This window comes from Botryllus schlosseri, chromosome 3 (assembly GCF_051294905.1).
Source record: "Botryllus schlosseri isolate E-star chromosome 3, Bs_hap1, whole genome shotgun sequence".
NCBI classification, from domain to species: domain Eukaryota; kingdom Metazoa; phylum Chordata; class Ascidiacea; order Stolidobranchia; family Styelidae; genus Botryllus; species Botryllus schlosseri.
In genome coordinates this window covers 36417594-36443194 of record NC_137238.1, presented here as the reverse complement: position 1 = coordinate 36443194, position 25601 = coordinate 36417594, and the positions used below count along the sequence as shown (strand labels likewise).

General features: G+C 39.4%; 3 protein-coding genes across 4 annotated transcripts in view; all 3 read right to left on the bottom strand.

The window, feature by feature from the left end:
- LOC145436463 (putative mitochondrial import inner membrane translocase subunit Tim8 A-B) overlaps positions 1–25601 on the bottom strand; it is a 246314-nt gene that overhangs the window by 169904 nt on the left and 50809 nt on the right. The window lies entirely within an intron of this gene.
- Positions 1–25601, bottom strand: part of LOC145436450 (microfibril-associated glycoprotein 4-like) — a 75717-nt gene that overhangs the window by 4401 nt on the left and 45715 nt on the right. The window lies entirely within an intron of this gene.
- On the bottom strand, positions 13319–18512 carry LOC145435429 (uncharacterized). The gene is made up of 5 exons (XM_080312707.1): positions 18093–18512; positions 17958–18029; positions 17738–17892; positions 17609–17668; positions 13319–13372 (listed from the first exon to the last, which is right to left on the bottom strand). The coding sequence occupies exons 1-5, from the start codon at positions 18379–18381 to the stop codon at positions 13319–13321; spliced, it is 630 nt and encodes a 209-aa protein (XP_080168833.1). The 5' UTR covers positions 18382–18512.

Sequence of the window (25601 nt, the reverse complement as noted above, 5' to 3'; positions counted from 1 at the left end):
AGGTAACACCTAAGACATAACCATCGCTCGCGACTTGGTGTTACAGACATACCGATCGCTCACAAGGTAATATTTCGGTAATTAGTTTGCAGAGGTGGTCAGTAACGAAGTACTTATACTTTTTCGAAGTACTCAAGTAGTTTTCCTCTACTTCTGGTACTTACTCAAGTAGATCTGATTTTCGCTACTTCTACTTCTACTTCTTAATATTTTGTGATCTACTTACTTACTTTTCGCTATTTACAGTTTGTCAAGTAGAAGTAGTTCAATCTTCCAATCAGGAAGATAGCCTGAGGAATTTCGGAACTGTTTTCACGGAGTATTAACATTTACTTTTCATAAAAGTTTAGTAAAGCACAGAATTTTCGTCGCGCTTCGCGCGCAGTGGATACGGAGTGACCAGTATGATTTCACGAAAGTATCGGTGAATATAATTTAGGCGGCGGGTTGGCGTGGTTCCGTTCACACCACATTGTCGCCCTTCACCCATATAAAATAATTCATCGCAGTATATATGGCTCATCATAACGTTTGAAACTGATGTTTCGCAATCTAGCATTTTCTTGTCATATCGTAATCTAGCATATATATGTCCATGGCGTGTCCTAATCTGGAAGAGTGGACTTTGACTTTTTTTAGTTTTAGAGCTGTTTTAGCATACCACCTTTGAAACTTTCTGGACTAAAAACATGAAATACATATTCTGCTTTTAGAAGTAGTATTTATATTTCACTTTCAATTCCCAGTATCATATACTTTGGGTTATAATTAATATCAGTTCTTTTGTCCGAATAACATACATGTTGAATTATAAAAGCAAGTGCAGTAATGCCTTCAATTTCTGGAAATAAAGCTACACAATATGGCATTTTTACGGTCCACCATATTTTTTATTTACGTTTACTAATCGCGCAAACTGTTTACACCGTATCCTATACAACTTCTCCATATTGCTCTTCGACTAAACTACGGGCCTTATAGGGGGATGGCGCCATACCATGCTATTTTCCATGACGCGTTGTTCGAGAAAACAGAGGAGTAGTATCGCATTTCCTTATCAATACTATCATTTTCAGCCCATGATGTGAACGAATGCTTATGCTATCGAAAATTGGATACCTGCTGGTATGCATCAATATGAATCAAGCTCGTCACCTATCACATAGCTCAATTTGCACCTTTTTATAATCCATCCAATCAGGATCGTTTTCACAACTACTTACTTGAGTACTTTTAAAGTCAGTCAATTCTACTTCTACTTCAAGTAGTTTTAGGTTGCTCATGAAAGAAGTACTTCTACTTGTACTTGAGTAGATTTTTTCGTCGCTACTTCTACTTCTACTTGAGTAGCTTTCTTGACTACTTTGACCACCTCTGTTAGTTAGTCACAGAACCGGCGCAGACGGTGATTCGAAAACCAACAATTTGGCACTAGCACGCGATCGCTATATGTTTTGACACTTCGGAACAGTGGTTGACCTTAGTTGCGTGATAAGATCAATGAAAATATTTATTCAATGTGTTAATTTGTCAACTTGAAATGAAACCCACTACACAAATCAAGTTGATTCGTATTTGAATGTGTTGATTCGGCCCAACTCTAATCCTTTGAGAAATCCTTTCAACGCGATCTGCTAAATCGAACGTAACCTGAATATTACTGACGCCAACATTCGGCCGCGTCGGATTATTCACACATTCCGCGCCGCTGTTTTCACACCTATAGAATCAACACCAACTAGCTCAATGAGAATCAAGAATCACAAGTATGCGCATACAATAATTATATTCAATACTGAGAAATCAAACGCTTAACAAAAACACGCAACTAATCATTTGCAACTCTAACATTACCAAAAAATTCAGGCATTGTTGATTGAAAATCCTTGAGTCCTTATTATCAAAAATGTTATAGTGCGGTGTCGGAATCCATTCGCGGGATGTGCTAAAGGTAAATTCAGATAATCCAAAATGAAATATTTGGACTTTGATATAGTCTGAATTGAAATAGATTAACAAACATGACTACCAACTTTCAACCCAGTCATATTTAGGGATCATACGCATATTGATTTGAAACAAGTAATGAAACCTTACAACTCTATTCACGACTGAGTTTTCCGTTTGTCAAATAGAGTTTCAGTAAATAATTTCACTATGCTATCGCGATATTTTAATGTGTTACTACACACAATCAAGTCAATCAATGAAATAGCACCTGTTGTAAATATTTCTTACTTGACAACCACTTGCGCATACCGCGATCTAGTTGCGAAGCGACGAGTTAAATCGGAATATTTCAATCTATTTGTCGAAACCTTGAACAAGCTATCTGGTTATTTTTGTTGCAATTGAGTTAACGGAAATAGTATTACGTCTCGACATCTTACCATCTTACCATACTCCAAATAGTCAAATACGAAAACCTTGTCAAGTAAATCCGTTTGTAACTCACCCAATCAACTCAAACAGTATCAGTATGAAAAACAGCCAAGCATACACGAGTCCATACAATCACTAAAACCTAAAATCCATAACAAGCTCGGTTGTATTGATATCCCTACGACGCGTCTTTTTATTAAACTTTAAATGTCGTTACTATTCTGTAAGGTAGAGGAATTACTAGGCGGTATATTCTGCAAGACAAAGTAATTATTACTCGATATATTTTGTAAGACAAAAGTAATTAATCCTCGATACAGGCGACTTGAGATTAACATAATATGTTTGAGTATACGAGATTTGAAAGTCTGATCAACGTAGTTGGGAATTCATTTCTTACAATCGAACGCAGGCGTTATATTAAAAATTATCATGATGTAAACATCAGGCCTGACACATTGATTTGACATATGAGATTTTGTAATAGTTGATCATGACTTGATTACTAAATTATTCGCGTTAATTAGGTCCGGTGTTGTGGTAAAGGTTATTATGACAGCGACAAACTTTTCAGTACCAATGTTATTAACATATTAAGTTGTAAAACTATACGTGCCTGAAATGTTCTTGATAGGAAAATTACTCCACCTTGGTAAAAATCACTCTGCGTATCGCGGATATCAGGAAATATTTTACAAATGTTATTGTTTCCAGTAACCAAGACTAAAAATGAAACAACAATATCGGTATTATTACATTCAACAACCAGTACAATTATTAAAATCTATCGTTTGCGATAAACAGCGCTAAAGATGTAATAATTCCATTATTCATACATTGAACATCCGATACAAAATGCTTTATTATCCCGATTCGCAACGGGTAATTGAAACGACTAAGTGTAGAGTCAGTATATCACAATGACACATCCAGCAATTGATACGATTTATTGTCGGGATTTGTGACAGCGCATTGAAACATACACAACTTACAGAGTGTGAAAATATCACTTTGGTATCGAGTACCGTTTGAAGCGCGCGATTAATACATAATTCCGTTCGCACTCTCTAAGACATTGTGAAATCTACAGATTTACACTTCAAGACTTTGATCAACACAGAAGCAATTTGGAATATCTTTACTGGACCATCTTATTCTACTAGACTTGAGTATACGCAAAACTCATAGCATTGACAAAAGCGCAATAGGCGCTACACCGAAATCTACAAAATGTGTTTGTATTGTTGCTCAAAGTAGTGATCATAAATTATCATTTGAATCTTCTAAAGTAATTGTAATCATAAAACACACCTGACAATTTGGTATTTGTTGGATTGACGACAGTTTGAAATAGATTACAACGAACAGTGACAAAATATACACCAACAACGACTCCGATACATTTGTCTAATCAAATATTCACTTGCTCTGATGCATCCCATCAAAATCATTGGTTACTCACATACAATAACAATGTGTTGTTGTACATCGACATGTATGTTTTCGGAATTGGTGAATAAAGAGGTTTCCGATATGTCCGTGATGTCCGGGTTCGTGCTTTGGATTTTCCAGAGTCAAAATGTCTGAATAAAACACCTCCTTGACTTTGGTAACTGGTTGATACACGGATAATGGCGTTTGGAAAACGGATGAATTTATGTTCCCCATCGCGCTAACAACTCCGGGTTACTTGTGAGTTTCCTCAGATCTGTCTACTATATTGTGTCTTTACTGGTCAATACATGTCGCTCCAGTCAGCTGAAACCGGATCACTAATATGAGAAAGTGTGTGGACCGGATCCGGATATTCACTCATGAACCAACGACCAATATTCAAGTAAACATGTTACAGACCGTGTTTTGTCTCCATGAAAAATACCAATGCATACACCATCACATCAAATACGTCACGATTGTTCATACATACCAAGTATTCGCGTAAACGAGGTGCACATACAATGTGTCGGTGTACAAACATCATGGAAAACAAATTCATGTTCTCAAGTCTCATCATGCGACGACTCTGTACATTCAATGTGGGCATAGATGACACACGGCATGATACAATGGACAGTGCATTATACATACCGATATATTCTCAGTCAAATATGCGAACCATACACAACCATATACCCTGATTTTCGCTGAATATCCACAACACCAACAAATCTGTACACTTCTTTTCCCTCGACCTCGACGATAGAGTTGTCATCCCAATGTACCAATCGAGTGTATGGTTCATCAGGTGTAAAATCCAAATCAAATGTCACCAAGGTATCGTTTTTCATTTTCAATATTTCCACGGCTGCATCTTGTCTGTGTCGTAAAACCAAGGTGTGGGGCCAGAGGAATCTATGGAACGTTACGCGTAGTCCCATATTTACTCGTGGATATAGTCAGGTAACGACAACGTTTTCTCAGTGGTCTGCGTGGGTGCACCGTTTCAATACGTAGCTGGATCAACTAGACCAGTGGTTCCCAACCTGTGGTACGCGTACCACTAGTGGTACGCGAAGGTCTTCCAGGTGGTACGCCAGTAGATTCTGTTTTTTATCGACCGAAGGTAGTTCAAAGTATTTTGACTAGTGAAAAAACAATTCCATGCATCCCATCAACCCTGGCTGATAATGCCTAGTTTAATAGAATTTGTTATTACTTGGGCGATTTTTTGACATGTCATTCTCTGCTCATCGTGAATCATAAACGGTCAAACGAAAAAAAAATAGTTTGACATTTGAAATGGTGTTATGGTCAACGCACCGCAATATCCTAACTGAAGCAAGACTGCTTGGGCATTGCATGGTTCTTATATCAAGAAGCACATTATGAAAAATTTTGATGTGGAAAGCATTGTCATAATTAAGCAGCACGGTGTGTCACCAGCAGTGTACGCACAACTTCAGTGTTGTCAGCTAACAACTGCTGCTGTTGAACGTTCTTTCTCCATTCTTGGCAAGCTACTTACTAAGGACAGACACTTTCTACCCCAGAATGTAGGAAGGTATCTTTTGTTGTACTACGGCTAGTTTTAATTACCTCTACCATAAGTGGTGCAACTACTGAAATTCTTCATAGGGCCAGATATCGTTTAAATAAAGTTTTATCATGTAAATATTTGTCAGTTTTCAAGTCAAAGACACTTTTTCATGCCAAACTACTTCGTAAGGACATAGACTCCCATCCAGAAATGAATATAAGTAGTACAATTTTAACATCATGCGCGAAAACACCTAATTTGCAAACGTGAGGTCAAAATTTGGTCAAAATTAAGTCTTTTTAGGTCAAAATCCTCCATTTATTAGTTAAAAACAATCGCCATAGTTATTATACCCACTTAGGTCAAATACGTGATTATGACGTCATAAATGGTGGGAACATTTCTGACAGCCTATGGCGCGCGTAACTTATGTAGGTGGTACGCGAGCACTGCATAAAACCTCGAAGTGGTAAGAGGGTGAAAAAAGGTTGGGAAACACTGAACTAGACCATCTATGATCATCTATGCCCACATTGAATGTACAGAGTCGTCGCATGATGAGACTTGAGAACATGAATTTGTTTTCCATGATGTTTGTACACCGACACATTGTATGTACACCTCGTTTAAGCGAATACTTGGTATGTATGAACAATCGTGACGTACTTGATGTGATGGTGTATGCATTGGTATTTTTCATGGAGACAAAACACGGTCTGTAACATGTTTACTTGAATATTGGTCGTTGGTTCATGGAGTGAATATCCGGATCCGGTCCACACACTTTCTCATACTAGTGATCCGGTTTCAGCTGACTGGAGCGACATGTATTGACCAGTAAAGACACAATATAGTAAACAGATCTGAGGAAACTCACAAGTAACCCGGAGTTGTTAGCGCGATGGGGAACATAAATTCATCCGTTTTCCAAACGCCATTATCCGTGTATCAACCAGTTACCAAAGTCAAGGAGGTGTTTTATTCAGACATTTTTACTATGGAAAATCCAAAGCACGAACCCGGACATCACGGACATATCGGAAACCCCTTTATTCACCAATTCCGAAAACATACATGTCGATGTACAACAACACATTGTTATTGTATGTGAGTAACCAATGATTTTGATGGGATGCATCAGAGCAAGTGAATATTTGATTAGACAGATGTATCGGAGTCGTTGTTGGTGTATATTTTGTCACTGTTCGTTGTAATCTATTTCAAACTGTCGTCAATACAACAAATACCAAATTGTCAGGTGTGTTTGTCAGATTTCGAAATGAAAATGGTTTTGTTACTCTAGGAAAAGCTAGATGGCCAAGTGACAATGTATTGTTACACTGGGTAAACGCCAGATCTCCAAAGGAAAATGATATTTTTACTCAGGTAAACGACGGACAACCAAGTGAAAATGGTTTGTAGCTTAGGGAAAAAATATATTTCCAAGTGAAAATGGTTTGTTGCTCAGGAAAAAAATTTATTTCCAAGTGAAAAAGGTTTGTTACCCAGGGAAAAAATATATTTCCAAGTGAAAAGGGGTTTGTTACCCAGGGAAAAATAGATTTTCAAAGGAATAGGAGTTTGTTACTCTAGGAAACGATGGACCCCCAAGTGAAAATGTATTGTTACTCTGAGTAAACGATAAATCTCCAAAGGACAATGGTATTTTTACTCAGGTAACGGTTGACCTCCAGGTGAAAATGGTAATTTTACTTGGGTAGGTATCGTATGTTTAGTGTCGTTGGTATTGTTAAACGTTGTCTTCGGTAGCCGTTGGTATACTATTACGAGTGTGAAAAGGATTTGCACGCTCTGTGTAGAGTATCGCGATAGTGAACATATTTTTCGTGTGACTAAACAAGATCGTTGTTCAAATTTGAATGCATGCATTTCGACCACTCAGTTGCTGAACACAAGAGAAGAGCCTACAGTAAGACCATTCTGTATGCTTCGATTAAAACCACAACGGAGACCACTTATGCATCGACTCGAAGTATTTTAACCCTCGTTGTATTTAGTCAATTCGAACCAATTTTGATACAAGTCTCCGGGTATGACTCACACACTAACACCGTAAACGGAAGTCAACGATTGTGATATGGATTATTAAAAATATTTCTCAACTACATGTACAACTAAATCGGGGTTTTGATGTTGTAGAAAGTAAACAATTTTATTGAGTTGTGTGTTTGACGAAAGTGATTGGATACAAGTATGTGTTGAGGAAAGAAAATTTATTTTTCTGTACGCGACAGTTTGTGTCAAAATGAAAATAGATTCGTGGTTACAATTGGATCGTGGTTGTGCTGTTCAAATGTACGGTTCAACACGAAGACTTGACGCTCAACAACAACTCGACAAAACATATCCATTGCACGATTTGTCACTGGTGTGCTAAGGGTTAGGAACATTTTTATTACGGCTCCATCGACTAGTCGTTTTGTTGTGCCGGCAATCATGTGATGACTCAGCACTTTTCGTTTGCAAAGTTGGTTGTTTTGTGTGTAAGATTTAAGGACTGTGACTAGAAAACATAGGTACTCTACTCTGTTGTTGGAGTAACTGGTTTATTGCTATGACATTGCCAGAACCCTCGAGTAGTGACTATGCTTATCTTCTACGAGAGTTTATGTGACCCGGTGTAATAAATGTGTGTTGACTAAACTAGGATAGATACCGCGGTTGTGCAGGACTTACGCATGGTATTCACATATTGTACATATACAAACTTTTGTGTAAACAACTCTGATATTTCTGTAAGTACTAGTACTGTATCGAACTATGTGAATAATAAGCTACGTTGGATCATTCGTGTCAAAAAACACTTGCGACGTCAAAACAGTTTGTAGAGTCTAACTAAGCATTCTTCACTTTGAAAGCGTAGGCAATCATTCTTTAGTTTTGTAGTACCGAAAATATCGAGTAAGGTCGAGTACTTTGTGTAATGTAAATCTCTTTCATACTTTTGTACGAGTCGCGGGGATTATCAGTCGTATCATATAAGTAACTTGATACTAACAAAATGCGCGTGTATCGTTTTCAAAAGTCAAGAAAGTGAAAATAGTTTTCTGTTACGCTACAACGTTTGCTACACTAACATATTTCGTATTCGGCAAAACGATGCACGCCGTTGAAACGATGTTGGTCAATATCCATAATGCGACGAGTGAGTAAAATACACCTTGAGTTCGTTGTGATCTGATTTATTCTCGTGTCACGCAATAAGCAACAATGTACAGTGTGTGTAATTTTGTTGAAATGATTATGAAATAAATAGTAATGATCCGTGTCGGTTGTTACCGTCGATGCATTAGCTTTAACCAAGTAAGTGATATTTACAAATATGTGTGTCGTTTTGACAACTCAAAGATTTTAGGTCTTGTGTCCAGAAAAACGAACCTAAGTTGTGCACGCGTAGAAAATGACTAGGAGTTCAATCTCAACTAGGAATCGTGTTAGTGGTTGCGTGTTTTTCTTTGATGGTGTTCGTTCTACAAATAATTCCAGTTTACCAAACTAGGATGCATTGAGCAAACATCCTGCAATATGCTTTTGATGACTTCCTGTGGTTTGGTTTTATGATTACAATTTTAGAAGATTCAAATGATAATTTATGATCACTACTATAAAACATTGAACATCAATGCAACCACATTTTGTAGTATTCAGTGAAGCATATGTTTCGATTTTATTAATGTTAAGAGTTTTCTGTATTACTCAAGCCTAGTTGAATAGGAGGTGTCTAGCAAACATATTCCAATTTGTTTTTGTAATGATCAAAGTGTGTTGGAAATGGTGCGAACGGATTAAGCATTAATCAAGCGGCGGTATGTCAATTCACACATCTTGACACCGGGGTAATGCGGGTATGTGTTTCAGTTCTTAGTCGCAGATTCCGACAATGAAGTATTGCGCCGGTTGTTAATCAGTAAACGAAATTGTTGTTTCATCTTTAGTCTCGGTAACTGGAAACAATTACATTTGTAAAATATTTTCTGACATCCGCGATACGCAGAGTGATTTGTACCAAGGTGGAATAATTTGCCAATCAAGAACATTTCATACACGAATAGTTTTATAACTCAATATGGTAATAACCGTGGTAGTGAAAAGTTTGTTGCTGTCATAATAATCTTTACCACAACACCGGGTCTAATTATCGTGAATAATTTACTAATTAAGTCATGATAGACCGTTACAAAATCTCATATGTCAAATCAATGTGTCAATCCTTATGTTTACATCATGATAATTTTTAATATAACGCCTGCGTTCGATTGTAAGAAATGAATTCCCAACTACGTTGATCAGACTTTCAAATCTCGTACACTTAAACATAGTATGTTAATCTCAAGTCACCTGCACCGAGTAGAAATTACTTTTGTCTTACAAAATATAACGCATAGTAACGACTTTTACAGTTGAACAAAAAAGACGAGTTGGCGGCATATGATTACAACCGAACTTGTTATGGATTTTAGACTGTAGCGATTACTCGCGTAATCTTGTTTACTTTTCATACGGATACTGCTTGAGTTGTAAATTACCAACGGATTTACTTGACAAGGTTTTCGGATTTGACTCTTTGGGGTGTGGTAAGATGTTAAAAGATCGAGACGTTATACTATTTCCGTTCACTCAATTGCAACAAAAAATAACCTGATAGCTTGTTCAAGGTTTCGACTAATAGATTGAAATATTCCGATTTAACTCATCGCGTCACAACTCGATCGCGGTATGCACAAGTGGTTGTCAAGTTAGAAATATTTACAACCGGTGGTGTTTCATTGACTGACTCGATTGTGTGTAGCAACACATTAAAATATCGCGATAGTAATTACTGAAACTCTCTTTGACAAACGTAAAGACAGGTCGCGAATAGAGTTGTAATGTTTCATTACTTGTTTCAAATCAACGTGCGTATAATCTCGAAATGTGACTGGGTGAAAGTTGGTAGTCATGTTTGTCAAACATATTTCAATTCACACTATGTCAAAGTCCAAATATTTCATTCTGGATTATTTGGATTTACCTTTAGTACATCCCGCGAATGGATTCCGACACCACACTATAACATTATTAATAATAAGGACTCACGGATTTTCAATCAACAATACCTGCATTTTTTGGTAATGTTAGAGTTGGCAAATGATTAGTTGCGTGTTTTTGTTAAGCGTTTGATTTCCCAGTAATAAATACAACGATTGTATGTGCATACTTGCGATTCTTGATTCTCATTGAGTTAGTTGGTATTGACTATATAGGCGTGAAAACAGCAGCGCGGAATGTGCGAATAATCCGATGCGGCCGAATGTTAGCGTCAGTAATATTCAGGTTACGTTTGATTCGATAGATCGTGTTAAAAGGATTTCTCAAAGGATTTGAGTTGTGTCGAATCAACACATTCAAATACGAATCAACTTGATTTGTGTATAGTGAGTTTCATTTCAAGTTGACAAGTTAACACATTGATTGAATATTATCATGGTTTGTATCACGCAACTAAAGTCAACCACTCTTCCGAAGTGTCAAAACATATAGCGATCTCGTGCAAGTGCCAAATTGTTGGTTTTCGAATCACAGTCTGCGCCGGTTCTGTTATTCATTACTTATTACTTGATAGTAAAAGCCATCGACATATTAAACTGTGGCGATTGGGATGTAAGTAATGGCTGGACGCGAAAAATGGCTATGTCTTAGGTGTTATCTTGTGGGCGATCATGGGGTTTGTAATATATTTCACACCTATTTGAAGTGTTAGTTTGTGAGCGTGGTTATTGTTGGTATTCGAAACGCCGTCTACGCCGGCTCTGTGACAAACTAATTACCAAAACATTACCATGCGACAGATTTAGCAAACTATTTCACACCTTTTCGAATTGTTAGTTTGTGAGCGTGGTTATTGCTGATATTCGAATCACCGTCTACGCCGGCTCTGTGGTAAACTAATTACTAAAGTAACACCATGCGACTGATTCCTAGATTTAGCAAACTATTTCGCACTGACTGGACTAGTGTAATAATCGATAGTAGCACGCGGTTGGCCGGGAAACAATTCAGCGCGCAGGTCATTCGAAATATAGGTCGCACGCGCTGCGTAATCCTCTTGCACAACAAGCCACGTTTCCGTCTGCGCGGTTATTGTTGGTGACTCGTACATATTCAACACCACGCGAGAGATGTCTATACCAACAACGTTAGCATGCGACCGATCCCTATCTCCGTAACGCTATCATGCCACCGAGAGGGGGCGAAACACCACTTCATCACCCTATAACTGGAACGTTAGCATGTCGCCGCACGTATACCTAAAAACATTAGCATGCCACCCCCCGGTTTTCACGTTACCATGCCGCCGAGAGGGGTCGAAACACCACTTCATCTCCCTATAACTGGAACGTTAGCATGCCGCCGCACGTATACCAAGAACATTAGCATGCCACCACGAGTTTTCACGTTAGCATGGCGCCGCCACCTATACCCGAAAACGTTAGCATGCGACCGATCCCTATCTCTGTAACGCTATCATGCGACCGGAGCCTATACCTGAAAACGTTAGCATGCCACCCCCGGTTTCTCGTTAGCATGCGACCGCGCCCATAAGAGCCCCACCCACCTCACGAGCGATATACTATACTACTGTCGTTAAACAATATTTATGCAAAACATATTAATTAAATTAGAGCGTGTTTTGGCGTCTGTTTATATGAAATTTCAATTGACGACTAGGTTCTCAAATCTTTGAGAGATTTTAAACTTTAAAATTTTATTCACGCTTGCGCGATTCAGGGGACCAGGATTTTTCGTATTTTATGTGTAGTGTAATCTGAGTCCCACCGAACAAATGCTAACCGTAAAGGAAAATGATGCTCCCCATAACGAAATACCAAGACGGATTCGTATGCGTGTATGCCTGCACCTCCTCCATCAGCTCCATCGCTTAATCATTCACATGTGCCAAGAATGGATAAATAGTTGACAGTAATAAATGAAACTACCCATATTATAGACGAAATAAATTTTCCACATCTAAAAGTTTTTAACGCCCGCGCGACTACTGTTACAATTAAAAACTTCTATAAGCAAGGTATACCTCAAGAAATCAGTGATGGCGCAGAACACCACAAGCGCTCTCCGCGGTGTGACGTTGCCAGTAGCCAATTTAACATGAGTATATGCAGGGCCAAAAAAGCACTTCGTCAGCCCCCCCACCCCCTAAAATAACGTTGGTCCTGGGCTCCCATAGCATCATAAACCAAACAGTAGACCTCTCATCACGGTCTACGTTTTAACCGATACTTTGTCAGCGAAATTTGTTATACACGTTAGTGGGCTAGTTTATAGCGTAAGATCGTGCGAGGCGTGAAATGTTCTATTATTCGTATGATTGAATCCGTCAATAATATCAGAAATTGCATACATATTGTTATAAATTTTATTATTCTCTCTCTCTGCCCAGGTAATCAGATTTACTTTAAGATTTACAATCAAAATGAAATGTTTTGGAAAATGTAGGGCCCGTAAATAAAAATAATTCGCCCGGGCCCCTTGGTCCCCTCGGGGTTTTCAGCCACCACGAGGGCGGTCTTTTTTGACCAATGTTTTCTCGCTGCCGATCATTCTGGCACACTTCTAGGATCGCATTTTTGTTACATGGCCTAAAACTTCATATGTCTTGGAGCGTCGTGGCGCGGTAATGGCCGACACCGAAATGCCCATAGCTATTAATCTTGCATATTTTTTCTTGGGGAAAGCTACCCAATAATCAAGAAATTTGACATTAAATCGAGCGTAGGGCGAAAAAAAGTGAATGAAGTTGAACAAATTTTTAAAAATATACTACATAATTTATGTTTATTCAAGAAATAATTTTGGGACCCCTTCGAGCTCCCCCCCCCCAATCGACGGGTTTGGTGTGCGGCAGTTAGAGTCCTGATTATATGACGTCCAGATGGGCCATTACGACTCTACGCCGGAATGCGGTAGTATGCTATGTAAGGAATCGAAGCACGGCTGTGAATAACAAGGAGGATGAACACTAGGGTTGTTCAAAATTTGGAAAATGTTTGGAATTCTGCGTGTCCATCGCTTATTCTGTAGATTATTGTTAAAAAACAATAATGGGCTTGAAAGAAGCTCGCAGGAAAGCCGCTAACATTTGTCTAAATGCGTTTGAAAGTAGCCGTCGGCGAGTGAGCGGGGAATCGATGAAGTGGGCGGGCAAAGAGAAGCCATTAATCCTGATTGGTTGAAGCCGGTAATAATAAGCTAATGATTGGCTGAAAGACCGACTTTGTGAACACTGCTGGTAACGATTTTTGCGTGCTGTTGTGCAGTCGTTTCTGTTGGTGGCATTACAGACATGATATATTGCCTTTGTTAATGTTGTCACCAAGAGTCCATAGTACAACATCGCAACCGCCTAAGTTAATATCTACCTGCAGAAAGTGCTATGTATTGCACAGGTGCTCTCGCTAGTTGATATACGAATAAACTAGATGCATGCACATTGCTACCTTTCCAAAAGTTACTGACAGTGAGTGAAACTCAAAAATTTACCATCAGGAGTCAACATCTCAGTAGCACTTGTTATGACTGGTCGACGTCTCACCCATAAACAAACGCATATTACACTTTTTATTCACAATTGAATGAAGGCGAACGAAAAGCACTATTTACAAAAGACATTAAAAAAGTACGTTGCAGATCAGTGTTGCATTGTCAGGCACAAGTTGCAGATTACAGGCTTTTGATTAGAGTTGACTTCCTGCTGTCTCCAACTGTCTTCCTATGCTGTTCCACAGCTTGAAGCAGACTGTCTCTTTGTTGTTCATTGTCAGTCAAGATTGCAGCATAGTCTGTGCTTAGCTTTACACCTCGTTCTGCGGCATCATTAACGACTTTGACAGAACTGATGTAGGAGCTCATTCTGGTGTAGGAATCTGATAAGTGCCAAACATCAACCGGTTGAGCTAGCCACGCCCCAGAGCATTCAAAAACATCAAATATGTACCACGACTGTGGCCCAATAAAATCAGACAAAGTAGTGTCCTTGTTGATGCGTACAGTTGCATTCAACGAGGGCGGGCCTCTCCTGAAACTTGAAGTTCGCTCTACCTGTAGGAGCGTCTTTGCCATATTTTCTCGGGTTTCATTGCTTTCACTCGGCGAAAACAAGGCATATACAGCGGTTTCCTCCACGATATACGATATACCAGTCATGCTTTAAAAGCTTTTGTGAAAGGCGATTTGTTTCCCTGGCTCTCTTCGTTGAAGATCTTGACAGGGAGAACATGGCTATATCTCCTCCACAAGCCTTAATAAATGCTCCCATCAGCATCGTTGCATCGTTGTCAGTTACTTGCAATCGATCCAGAGCTTGGGAAACATGCGTATTTTTCATAATATTTTTAGGTGCCATCAGTTTAATGGATTGGGTCGAGGTGCCAAGTCCAACATCAGCATCATAGTCAGAACTTGAACTCAAACTGTCACCCTCTTTTGAAGATGACGATGATGCTACAACAACATAGTCACAACTTGAGTCGTGTGAAACGTTTTCAACAGTTTGATCTGCAATGGCTGCTATTTTCTTTTTGAGGTCTTTAGCCAGAATTTTGTCTCTTCCCAACATTATTGACTGGCGAGATTGCCGTTGATCTTCATAAAATGCAATGTCTTCAAGCTTTCTTTAATGTGATAGATAAATGTCATTTTTTATTGTTGTTATGGCATCTCTACTTCCAATATCCCACAGCTTGTCCAAATCATCAGTGAATTTTCTCCTCTTACCCTTGGGATCACTTTCCTGTTTCGGATTCTTCTTCAGATCACGCCATCTTTCGTGCAGGTTTTGAAGTGATCGCACCACATGATTTCTGCATTGTCGCAATTCTCGCCATTTTCCACACTGTCATTACATCATCCACCACCACAGTACATAGTTCATGAGTAGGGGTTGACTGAGGACAATGCTCTTTCAGATGCAGCAAGTAACTCAATACTTCTCGTATAGTAGGTAATCTCGAGCCACAGATGTAATCGCAAGTATATCCGACCAAGTACTGCTCAGATTTGGATCTTGTTCTTCGCTGCGGCATGTGTGCAATCTTTCACCGCTTTGCCTCTGCCATGACTGCACTATTGTTGCTCCAAAGCATAAACTACTGCTATCGACTGTGAAGCATTCAAAGAACACGTGTTACAGTACTACTAATGACTCATCAACACACAACGCGCTTGTACAGAACCACAACCGCTACCAACAGACTCTACCTCAGCAAAACAGACTTTCAATTTAGTAAAGCGAAGCTCCAGAATCCGAGTCAGCTGTTGCAGTAATCAGTGAAGCTTAGCCGATTACCCAATCAAGAACCGTGGTTTCGTGATTGCCCGCCTCTGCTGTCGGTTGCCCGCCCACTCTTCAACAACGACTTTCAAACGCATTTAGACAAATGTTAGCGGCTTTCCTGGGAGCTTCTTTCAAGCCCATTATTGTTTTTTAACAATAATCTAAAGAATAAGCGATGGACACGCAGAATTCCAAACATTTTCCAAATTTTGAACAACCCTAATGAACACCCCTGGTCTAGGCTTACTATACGGAATCAATGAGTTATCCGGTCAGGGGTGTACCAGTTTCAAGTAGGGGAGATGTGGTACCGATGGATCACTGGGACCGAAAATACTTTGAAAATTCTCTATGATAATTCCATGATTACAGTTCGTGAACTTGTCTACAATTGCATGCTGGCAAAATCTTTCCTCACATACAAAAAAAAATCGACGTGGGCGAGCTATGGGGTCTCTCACAGATGATTTTTGTTTTGGGGGGTCTAAACTAAATTTAGATCGACATATACATTTTTCTTTGTAACCTTCAACACAAACAAACCAGCAATCATTTTTATTGTGAAGTGTAGGGCTTGTATCAGGCTATATAATGGCACCTATTATTTTTTTCAGTACTTTCCTTGAGTGGACTTTTTTTCGATTCATGTATAAAATTCGTAGGGTGGGGACCGATGATACAATAGCCAAATCAAGCAAAATAATCAAGCATACTAATCATGAAACAAATGAAACATGCCTACGTACAGAAAATCTTTATCTAATAATTGGATATGATGTTTTATCGCTATAACGAGGTATTTGGAAGTCACACTGTCGATTTTCGGGCAATATGTATGTACCCACAAATTTATAAGTTCGAGCCTAAATCGAAACGTGATTTTATGACAACATTTCAGTTAATATTTATTCTATTTTTTGACAGTTGCGACCAAACATTCTTCTTTGGCTTGCAGCAGCTTAGATTATAATACTGAGCAAGAAAAGTAGTCACATTTGAGTTTTTTAGGGTATATGTGTCATAGGTCCCCGGGTCGTGTGTCATTGGACCCACCGGGTGGGGACCGATGGCACGTTCGAGCAACAAATTTTGAACGTCCATAAATATTTTTTGGAAAGACGGGTATTCATGTATATGTGCGCGATAGGTAGAGCTTGTATCAAAGTGCTGAGCCAGCAAAAGATCTGCTGTTTTTGGCTGAACATTTCGGGGCCAGCGACCATTTTCCAATTTTTGATCCATCGGTACCACATCTCCCCTAAACCTTAAAAGGGTGTACCACGACGAAAAAGGTTGAAGAGCACTGGTCTAGTCTATCTCCATCTCCTACTTCAACCACATTCGGTTTATGGCGTAACAATAGACTAATACGATGTAGGCTACTATTATATTATAGAAATTAAACATGGAACGGCAACGACCGATTTTGCAGCTTCGTTTCGCTTTGCCGGGGCTGGAGTGGAGAATTGTTTTGCGTAAGCGACTGTAGGATTTCTGGCAATCCAAAAGCTATCTTCCCGAGCGCAGAAATTACCGAATCTGGTATTGATCGAAAGCTACTGTTGCACTGATTCCGAAAATATAAAGTAAAATAATTATCAGGCACTGATCCACCTAGAATCCGTCCTCCAAATCTGAAATATCGGCATTGTTCGAACAATTGGGGAGTCGCAACGGGTTATTGTTATGGTCATTGTGTTGCGGTTACCCGATTGTTCTAAACAATGCCGATATTTCTGACTTGGAGGACAGATTCTAGGTGGATCAGTGCCTGATCAATATTTTAATGTATATTTTCGGAATCGGTGCAACAGTAGCTTTCGATCAAGACCAGATTCAATAATTTCTGCGCTCGGGAAGATAGCTTTTGGATTGCCAGAAATCCTACAGTCGCTTACGCAAAACGATTCTCCACTATACGTGAAATCTACGTTTCCATTCGTTCTTCGCTGGAAAACCTTTTATGGAACCGAAAATGAAACCGGAAATTAATCTAATTTTTTGCAAATATCGCGTATTCAACTTACGGTCCAGTTTCCACCATCGTCGGTTACGTCACAGAACACATTCCTGGCCCCGACCTCGGGAATGATCAATTTAAAGACACCCCCAGAGTCATTGCGTTCTAATGCTGAATCCATTTTGGCTCCATCGCAACTACTCCTGGTCATTATTTGAACACCTAGAAATTGAAGGATATGAATAAGCCATTGAATCCGTCTGCGGGAATATACGATTAGAAGTCACCTCCAGAGTCATTGTGAGATGATGCCGATTCCGATTTTGTGCCATTACAGCAATTCACGTTGAACAGAAGCGCTAGAAAACATAAAATTGGTTTCATAAACATCTCTAGGCGAATGAAAGTGATTGAAATCCCACCTTCCTTGATTTTTCTATCAATGATTTGCTCGATCAGAGTCATGTCAATTTCCCCTTTGGTGCCCGTGGGACCAACTGGGCCAACTCTACCAGGGGGTCCGATGGCCCCGTGTCTACCGACTGGACCCGTCTGGTCAGCCTTACCCGTGGTATTATCCGTATACTCACACCATTGCTGGCACTGGTTACAGACAATTCCTTTGAAATTCGACGACGGTACGTTGACTGCCCACATTGGCGACGTGTTGGAGGCAATTAAAAACAGCATCAGAGGCATAAGGAATTCCATCTAATGTTACAAAAGATGCAAAACTGCACACGTTAGAAGGTAAAAAATAGTTCCGAAATGTTTTAGTGACCTACTACGGTATGCTACTGGTATAAGGCCTTAGACGCCACTTGGAAAAATCTATGCGTCAAAACGTCCCATGCAACATATTTGTTCCATGCCACACAGTGGTTCTCGGTACCGATGTACTTCTACCTCTTTGACTTGACTTGACTCGAGTCATTTTCTCAAAATATGGAAATGACTCGACTCGTCTCGAGTCCCACTGATGATTACACTGGTCAACAAAATGAAAAAAGAAATTTTAGGCAGAACATCTGAGAGCCGTTTCTGGGGTTTTTGAGGTTGCTGATTACGAATATCACATTAGTTTTGTCAGATTGGCTCTCTGTCAGATGATATTTATACCCCTAAAAAAGCCCAAAATTACTGTATTTACCCTTAAATATTTCACTTGGTGGGAAGAAAATCTTAGTTTTTTCTAATTTTAATCTGCGCATAAATGGCTAATTGACTATGAAGAACCCTCATGTCATTCTCAGTCATTCTATCAATTTTAGCGTGGCATGATGCGAAATATTTGTTAGTAAAAAAAGCAGTTTGTCAAGCCTAAAAATTGTAATTTTTCAAAACGGAAATTCATCTTATCCTGTATAATTGGTCATTCTACCAAGATTAAAGAGGAGTATAAAGCTATAAAATTTGTCCTTGAAAGGCTTAACTACAATACTTATACGTGTCTCATTTCTTTTGACTGGTAAATGGATAATTTTCCACTGAGTCAACGAAGTGGGTATGCCTAGTAACCCTATCAAACAAGAAGCTTAAATCTGGTATCTGGTATATTCGAATACCGATGAAAGATTCCAATTTCACATTAGGAGGAGTCCACAGCATGTAATTTCTCCTAAGATGTAGTCAATAAAACTTTTTAGCTGATCACAAAGCACCCAACTACAAGCAGATGGTCTGAAAATTCGTATCTGCATATCGAAAACTTAGAACAATCATGAGCATAAAAGTTCACTTCCTGTTCAGTCATCTTGATATATTTCCCGATCATCATGTTGATTAGCAAGGGGAGAGGTTCTAACAAGACATCAGAACAACAATAGGAAGATACCAGGGCAGATGAGATGAACCATTGATCATATTATGTCAGACCGTTGCCCGAACCGTTCGAGAAACTGCACTAAATAGCTTACAGGCGACAATCGTACAAAAAAATTTTCGATTTAAAATATATCAACAATATTGTATTCCAACTGATTATTTCAAATTTACAATATGTGGTTGACGTAAAACTGATTGAATTAATGCCACGTTATTTGAGTATCTAGGTAAATACTTCTATACATGACTGGAGTTTATTTATGTATCCTACATGATATCCGTGAAAGTCTGTAACTATGATAAATCTAATACGCCAAAATATAGTGCTGTTGCTGTATTTCGATTTAATATTGTCTTCTGTGTGTAAAAATAACAAGTAAATTGAATTTCTAAACTTTATAGTACCACTAAGCCGATTTTACATCTAGTCATTACCGCGAAAATGGGAGATTTTGGTCAAAAGAGCCCCATGGGTTATCTCCACAACAAGAGCCAATTTCAAAAAACTAAGGTCATATTCGGAATCAGTGCCCTTCAGAACCCCCAAAACCACTCTTACTTTGTCTGCCTAATAATATGTGTTGACCAGTGTTATTGGAGCGAACAAACGGCCCTTATTAGATATATTCTGCAAATGTAGATCACTAATTATATAGTAATCAAACGTAGCAGATGATAAAAACGAGATCTCGTTAGAAACGTCGATTTTGGGCCCGCACTGAGAAACACCCTCTCCTATCGTGATTTATCAACCAAATATTCGTCTTGTCGGCACACCTGCGACACGAAGATCAAAATAGTTTGACCAGTAAAGAAGTGCCAAGTTTGAATAGCTTAGGGCCTATACGACCCGGTCCCGCCCGTCATCGTTTTTATTTAAGCTTATAGTCAAGTATATTGAGCCAATCCCAAGTCAAGAAATAGAAGGGGTTAGACACCGGAATCGCTAGAATATGTATAGGCTACGTACTGCCATTGTACATGAGCTTTTTTGACAAAATGTTCAACCGGAAGTTTTTTGGCGCTCCGTGCGATTTGCTTCCAGCTTGTATTTATTGCTCTATGTATAGTCGAGATTCCATATTTGAGAGGTCTCTCAATGATAGCATTCCATACTATTAAACTATATGCGTTGAGATTGAAAAAATTCTGGTTGCTCCTTTTAATATTTTCTTTATGGGAAAATGCTGGGGGCGTGATTTTTCACTGTTATCAGAGAATTGACGTATAAAAAAAATTGACAACTACTTTTGTCTCGGCCCGCCAACATATTTCTTGTTTCACACTGGGCCCGCCAGGAAAAATAACTGCCTGCCCCTGTTTTAGTGCGACTGTATACTGGTATAATGTATAGGGGAGATGTAGTACCGATGGATCCAAAATTGCAAAATGATCTCTGGTCCTCAAATCTTCAGCCGAGAATGACGGATCTTTTGCTGTCTCAACACTTTGATACAGGCTCCAACTATCGCCAACATTTACATTGATATCCTCGTTTTCAAAAAATATTTAAAAACGTTTTTGTTCGTACTTATCATTGCTCTCCACCCCATAGGTCCAACGGCACACGACCACGGGACATATGAGACATATACGCTTGAAAACTCAAATGTTTCAACTTGTTTTGTTGTGTGCTATAATCTAAGCTACAGCATGCCAATGAAGAATGTTTCGTCTCCACATACAAGAATAAAATAGATTATATCAATTCAAATGTTGGGATAAAATCACGTTTTCGTTTCCGCCGAAACCTACAAAATTATTGCCACATACATATTCCCGGAAAATCGACACTTTGACTTTCAAATACCTCGTAATAGCGATAAAACACCACGGGAAACTATGATTTACAGTCTCTATATATGTAGGCGTATTTCTGTTCTTAAGTGGATAGTTGGTCCAACTATTTTGCTTGATTTGGCTATGCTACCATCGGTCCCCCACCCTATAAATATTGTAATTGAATTGAAAATAGTCCACCGGAGGATGGTATTGATTCAAAAAATATGTGCCATTATATACTCTGGCACAAGTCCTATAATTCACATCAAAAATTGTTGCGAGCTTGTTAGTCTGGAAGGTGATATACAAAAATGTATAGGTAGATCTAAATTTACTTTGCACCCCCTAAAACTTAAATCATTTGTCACTGACGGCATAACTCACGCAGGTCGAAGGTCGCAGGTTTTTTGCATGTAAGGAAATATTATGCCAGCATGCCATTCTATAGACAAAGTCGTCTAGGGTAATCATGGGATTATCACAGATTTTATCAAGTATTTTCGGTCTCAGTGTCTCATCGGTACCATATCTCCCCTAGTCATCGACAATGAGTGATTAAGACGTCAGATTACTCCCCAAACGCACACAAAATGGCGATAACAGCACTGCTATGCACATTCTGCAGCTAGAATATATCTCACGGTTTGTTACGTTTAAAGACCAGGAGTCGGCAATGTTATTTGCTGTGCGAACCGGTACCAAATAACTATACTCGGAATAAACCAACACATATAAAAATGATTGCAGCGATAAGTCCGTTATGTTAACAACACCCGCGACACTCAAAATCTCAACGCAACAGGCGATCTCGTCATTTCTGGTTTAAATAAGTGTGCACTCCCTCGGCATGCAAGATTTCGCAAATCAAAATGTCCAAGACGGATTCCGTTATGCAATCACTTTGAGGAGATTTAGTTCATATTGATTGGACATAACGGCTGCCCGCCTTTCTAATCTTTGGCTATCTCTGTACTGATTGTCATGTGGTTCCTAAACTGTTTTACGGGCATCTTGCGAGTCTATAACCTCACGAATTAAAAATAATGTATTTTAATAGTAGTATGCCACGTTATACGGGCGTGTGTGACATATGAACGCGGAGCGAGCAGTTGTACACAACGCGTCTCTATGAAACACGTCGGACGCACGTGATTTCATATTGAGGCGAAATATTTTTCTCTGTGGGTGCATTTGTAGTGTAGGCCTACTACTGTCTTCTCAGATTGCAAGGACGCGACTATTTGGTGCCAACCATTTCGACAACCTGACAAATCAATACCGGAGGTTCTGGCCAACCAGCCACGGTCAACTTCGACCTATAGGTTTTATCGCCGCCGATCTTCTTAGCAACGCGTTTTGCCCAGCCGTATGTTGGCCAAAACTTCCTGACTTCATGTTTCCCGGTTCGAAAGGGGTTGGCCTATATATAGCCTACCTGCGTATCATATTCCAGCACCAGCTCACTGCGCAAACAAACACAAGCGAATTATACCACTCTCGTATCAAATGTTCACGGCGCATTTCTACAGATTAGGATTAATTCTGCAATCCGTATTCAAGTTTGAACAATATAATATCTACAAATCTTCTGTCACGATGGCCCCGCAATCTTGCTGTGTTGAAACGGAAAAGACTAAGAAGAGTTCCTCGCCACGTGATCCGCGCAAGCGGTGTCGTATAAAGGCCTAGAAATGGGCCGAGCTACAAGTTGGTAAATACGGAATAAAAACAAAGAATAACGAACTGGTGTAAAATGACCAATATAGTCGAAACACCATGTAGGGGAGACCGGGGACAAATGTAACTAGGGGCAAATGTAACAATCGACCTCACCGCTAGTAGGATGGAGAAATCAGCTTGATATTTTAAGTGCGCACGCAGTAGTTATCTCTCCTATTATACCTGGAGTTACGTTGAGCTACGATGCGAAACCCCGGAATAATTCGCAAAAAACGAAATTTTTGACCCTTGAGTAAAGTTTTTCTGGTCTGGAATAATTTGTCTAGACGAATAGTACCTCAAGTAGTTACAACGTAATATGTGTAGCAGGAACAATGTTACTATAGTCTACCGTGGTGATGGAAATAATAGGACTTGCATCGCCGGGAAGGTACCATACTGAGACGCTAATCATGGTCGAGCGTGTCAGGGGCAATCGTAACACTCTGTTACTTTTGCCCCGTTACAATATGTTATCAATTCTGAATGTCTTTGTTCGTATGTTGGTATTACCATTCATCTACTGCAGAATAATCTTGCAACAGCCAGAAGTTCAACAGAACAGATACTGCCTTGCGATACCAATTCTAACATGATCATCTGGCGAAACGGCCATACAATAGTGGTGATGTGAATCTGACGGTTCCGGTTATTTTCGTGATTCAACCACCCTTTCTCATGTTGATCGACTTTTGGTGTGTCGAACTTCAATATTCATGGCTTAATTCTCGTCCTCTGACTTTGATCATGGCCCACTTACATTTTGATATTTGATGTCAACAATTTATGTTAATTTTCTACAGCACAGATAAATGTCATTATAGCTTTGACGCCACACAATGTTGCGTCCTCGTTTTACTATAATATCATCGGCCCATTCAACCAAGATATGTTAGCCAGGTCGGTTTCGCACCTTCGCAGGTGACCGAATGACCAACCTATTATGCCCACTGAACAACAGAACCTTGGTAGAAGAGGCCGAATATGTGTAGGGAGATGATGGAATGAATGTGTCTCTTGTACACTTTAAGCTTGAACAAGACACGAAGGGTGATATTGCATTCAGATGCCATAAATGCGATGGGGCGTAGCCTGGAAGCGTTCAAACGTCTCTTCCTTTAGTTTCATGCAATATTACAATTTGTGCTTCCGTTTTCGTTGTTCATTTAGTTTCTGTTTAGTTACAAATAACACTGTTACAATTGCCCCGCAAGGGTGGTACAATTGCCCCTGGGTACGGGGCGATTGTAACATTTGAGCAGCGATTTTTGCGACCCAAAATTTCCATGATTGATTGTTGATTGAGTTCCAATTTAGTTTTCATATCAACTATCGAGTTGTTGGCTTCTTTATATAAAACTTTGGAAATGAAATTTCCACGAGAAAAACACGCAATGTTGGAAAATACGAAAAGTGTTACAATTGTCCCCGGTCTCCCCTACGTACATCAAACAAACCAACCACTCCTTATTGTGATTGGGGTGAATACGTGGCACTTGCGAATTGCGCGGTCACGTCTCGACATTACCACAGTGATGCTCTATAAGTCTATATGATATACGTAGGATATCAATAAAGGAAAGAATACCTTCGGGGTCAAAGTGCTTCTACACCACCCCCGACATCAAATTGTCTCGACTCGGATGCCTCCGAACATTTTTCTTACTGGCTAATGCGTTCAGAGGCATGATGAACAAATTACTCTCCCTATCACAGATCACGCGAAAAAGAACATCGCTACATTGTTAGGTGGAAACGCTCATCTTGCATCTAATTACGACTGAGCATTTATTAGGGGCCAATTTTAGATTTAGAAAGAAGAGGCATACGACACTGTGTCTCTAAGTTACATGTTTGGAATAAAGCTGTCAACATGTGCAGTTTCGATTTTTATCAATGTAATTAGGATCCTTCACTTCTCACAAACTTCACAACACAACTATGTGGTTTTTCAGGACCAGTGGTGAACTCCTCGCGGACCGGCACCGGTCCAAACAATCGAGATCCTTGGCTCACCACTCGCCGATGGCTAGGTACTTTCAAACGCTTTGCGCGAAATGTTATTGCATTTTCGGATAGCTTCTTGCAGGCACATAGATTGTTTTATCAATAATATACATACAACGCGGCATTTTTGGCAACTCCACTAAACACCATTTTGAACTGTTGTATATTTTGAGTACGAAATCACAAACTTTGTTCACGAGGATTCACGCTATGCTCACGTGTTATCTGTCAGTACTACATTATGTGAACTTGGTAAGGGCTGCTTGCGTGGGTGATTTCTTCTACTTTGTTAATCATGACAAATCCCGGGCAAATATCGATTCCGGGATTAAAAATGTGATCCCGAATACCAACCGTAATTATTACCATATCTCGGCCTTCATATAATTTAGGCTATAGCAATATATCTTCAACTGTTCCATAGCATGTTGTTCAATATTTACTGAGAAAACAGTCGATTTACTCTGTGCGCCCACGAATTTGGGAAACCCTGATTTCGACAACCCTGATTCTATTAGCACTCAATAATCGTGAATGTCCTATGCTGCATCGCCGATAGAACATTTTTTATCAAATTCGGTTGCCAACTTGACTTTATA

Bases quoted from the DNA above. Each gene is read 5' to 3' on its own strand.
- LOC145435429 (XM_080312707.1), bottom strand. From the start codon at position 18,381: ATGGAATTCCTTATGCCTCTGATGCTGTTTTTAATTGCCTCCAACACG. The intron at 17,893-17,957 runs GTGACTTCTAAT...TTCAATTTCTAG, and splicing joins ATCTCACAATGACTCTGGAG to GTGTTCAAATAATGACCAGG. The intron at 17,669-17,737 runs GTAAGTTGAATA...GTTCCATAAAAG, and splicing joins ACGATGGTGGAAACTGGACC to GTTTTCCAGCGAAGAACGAA.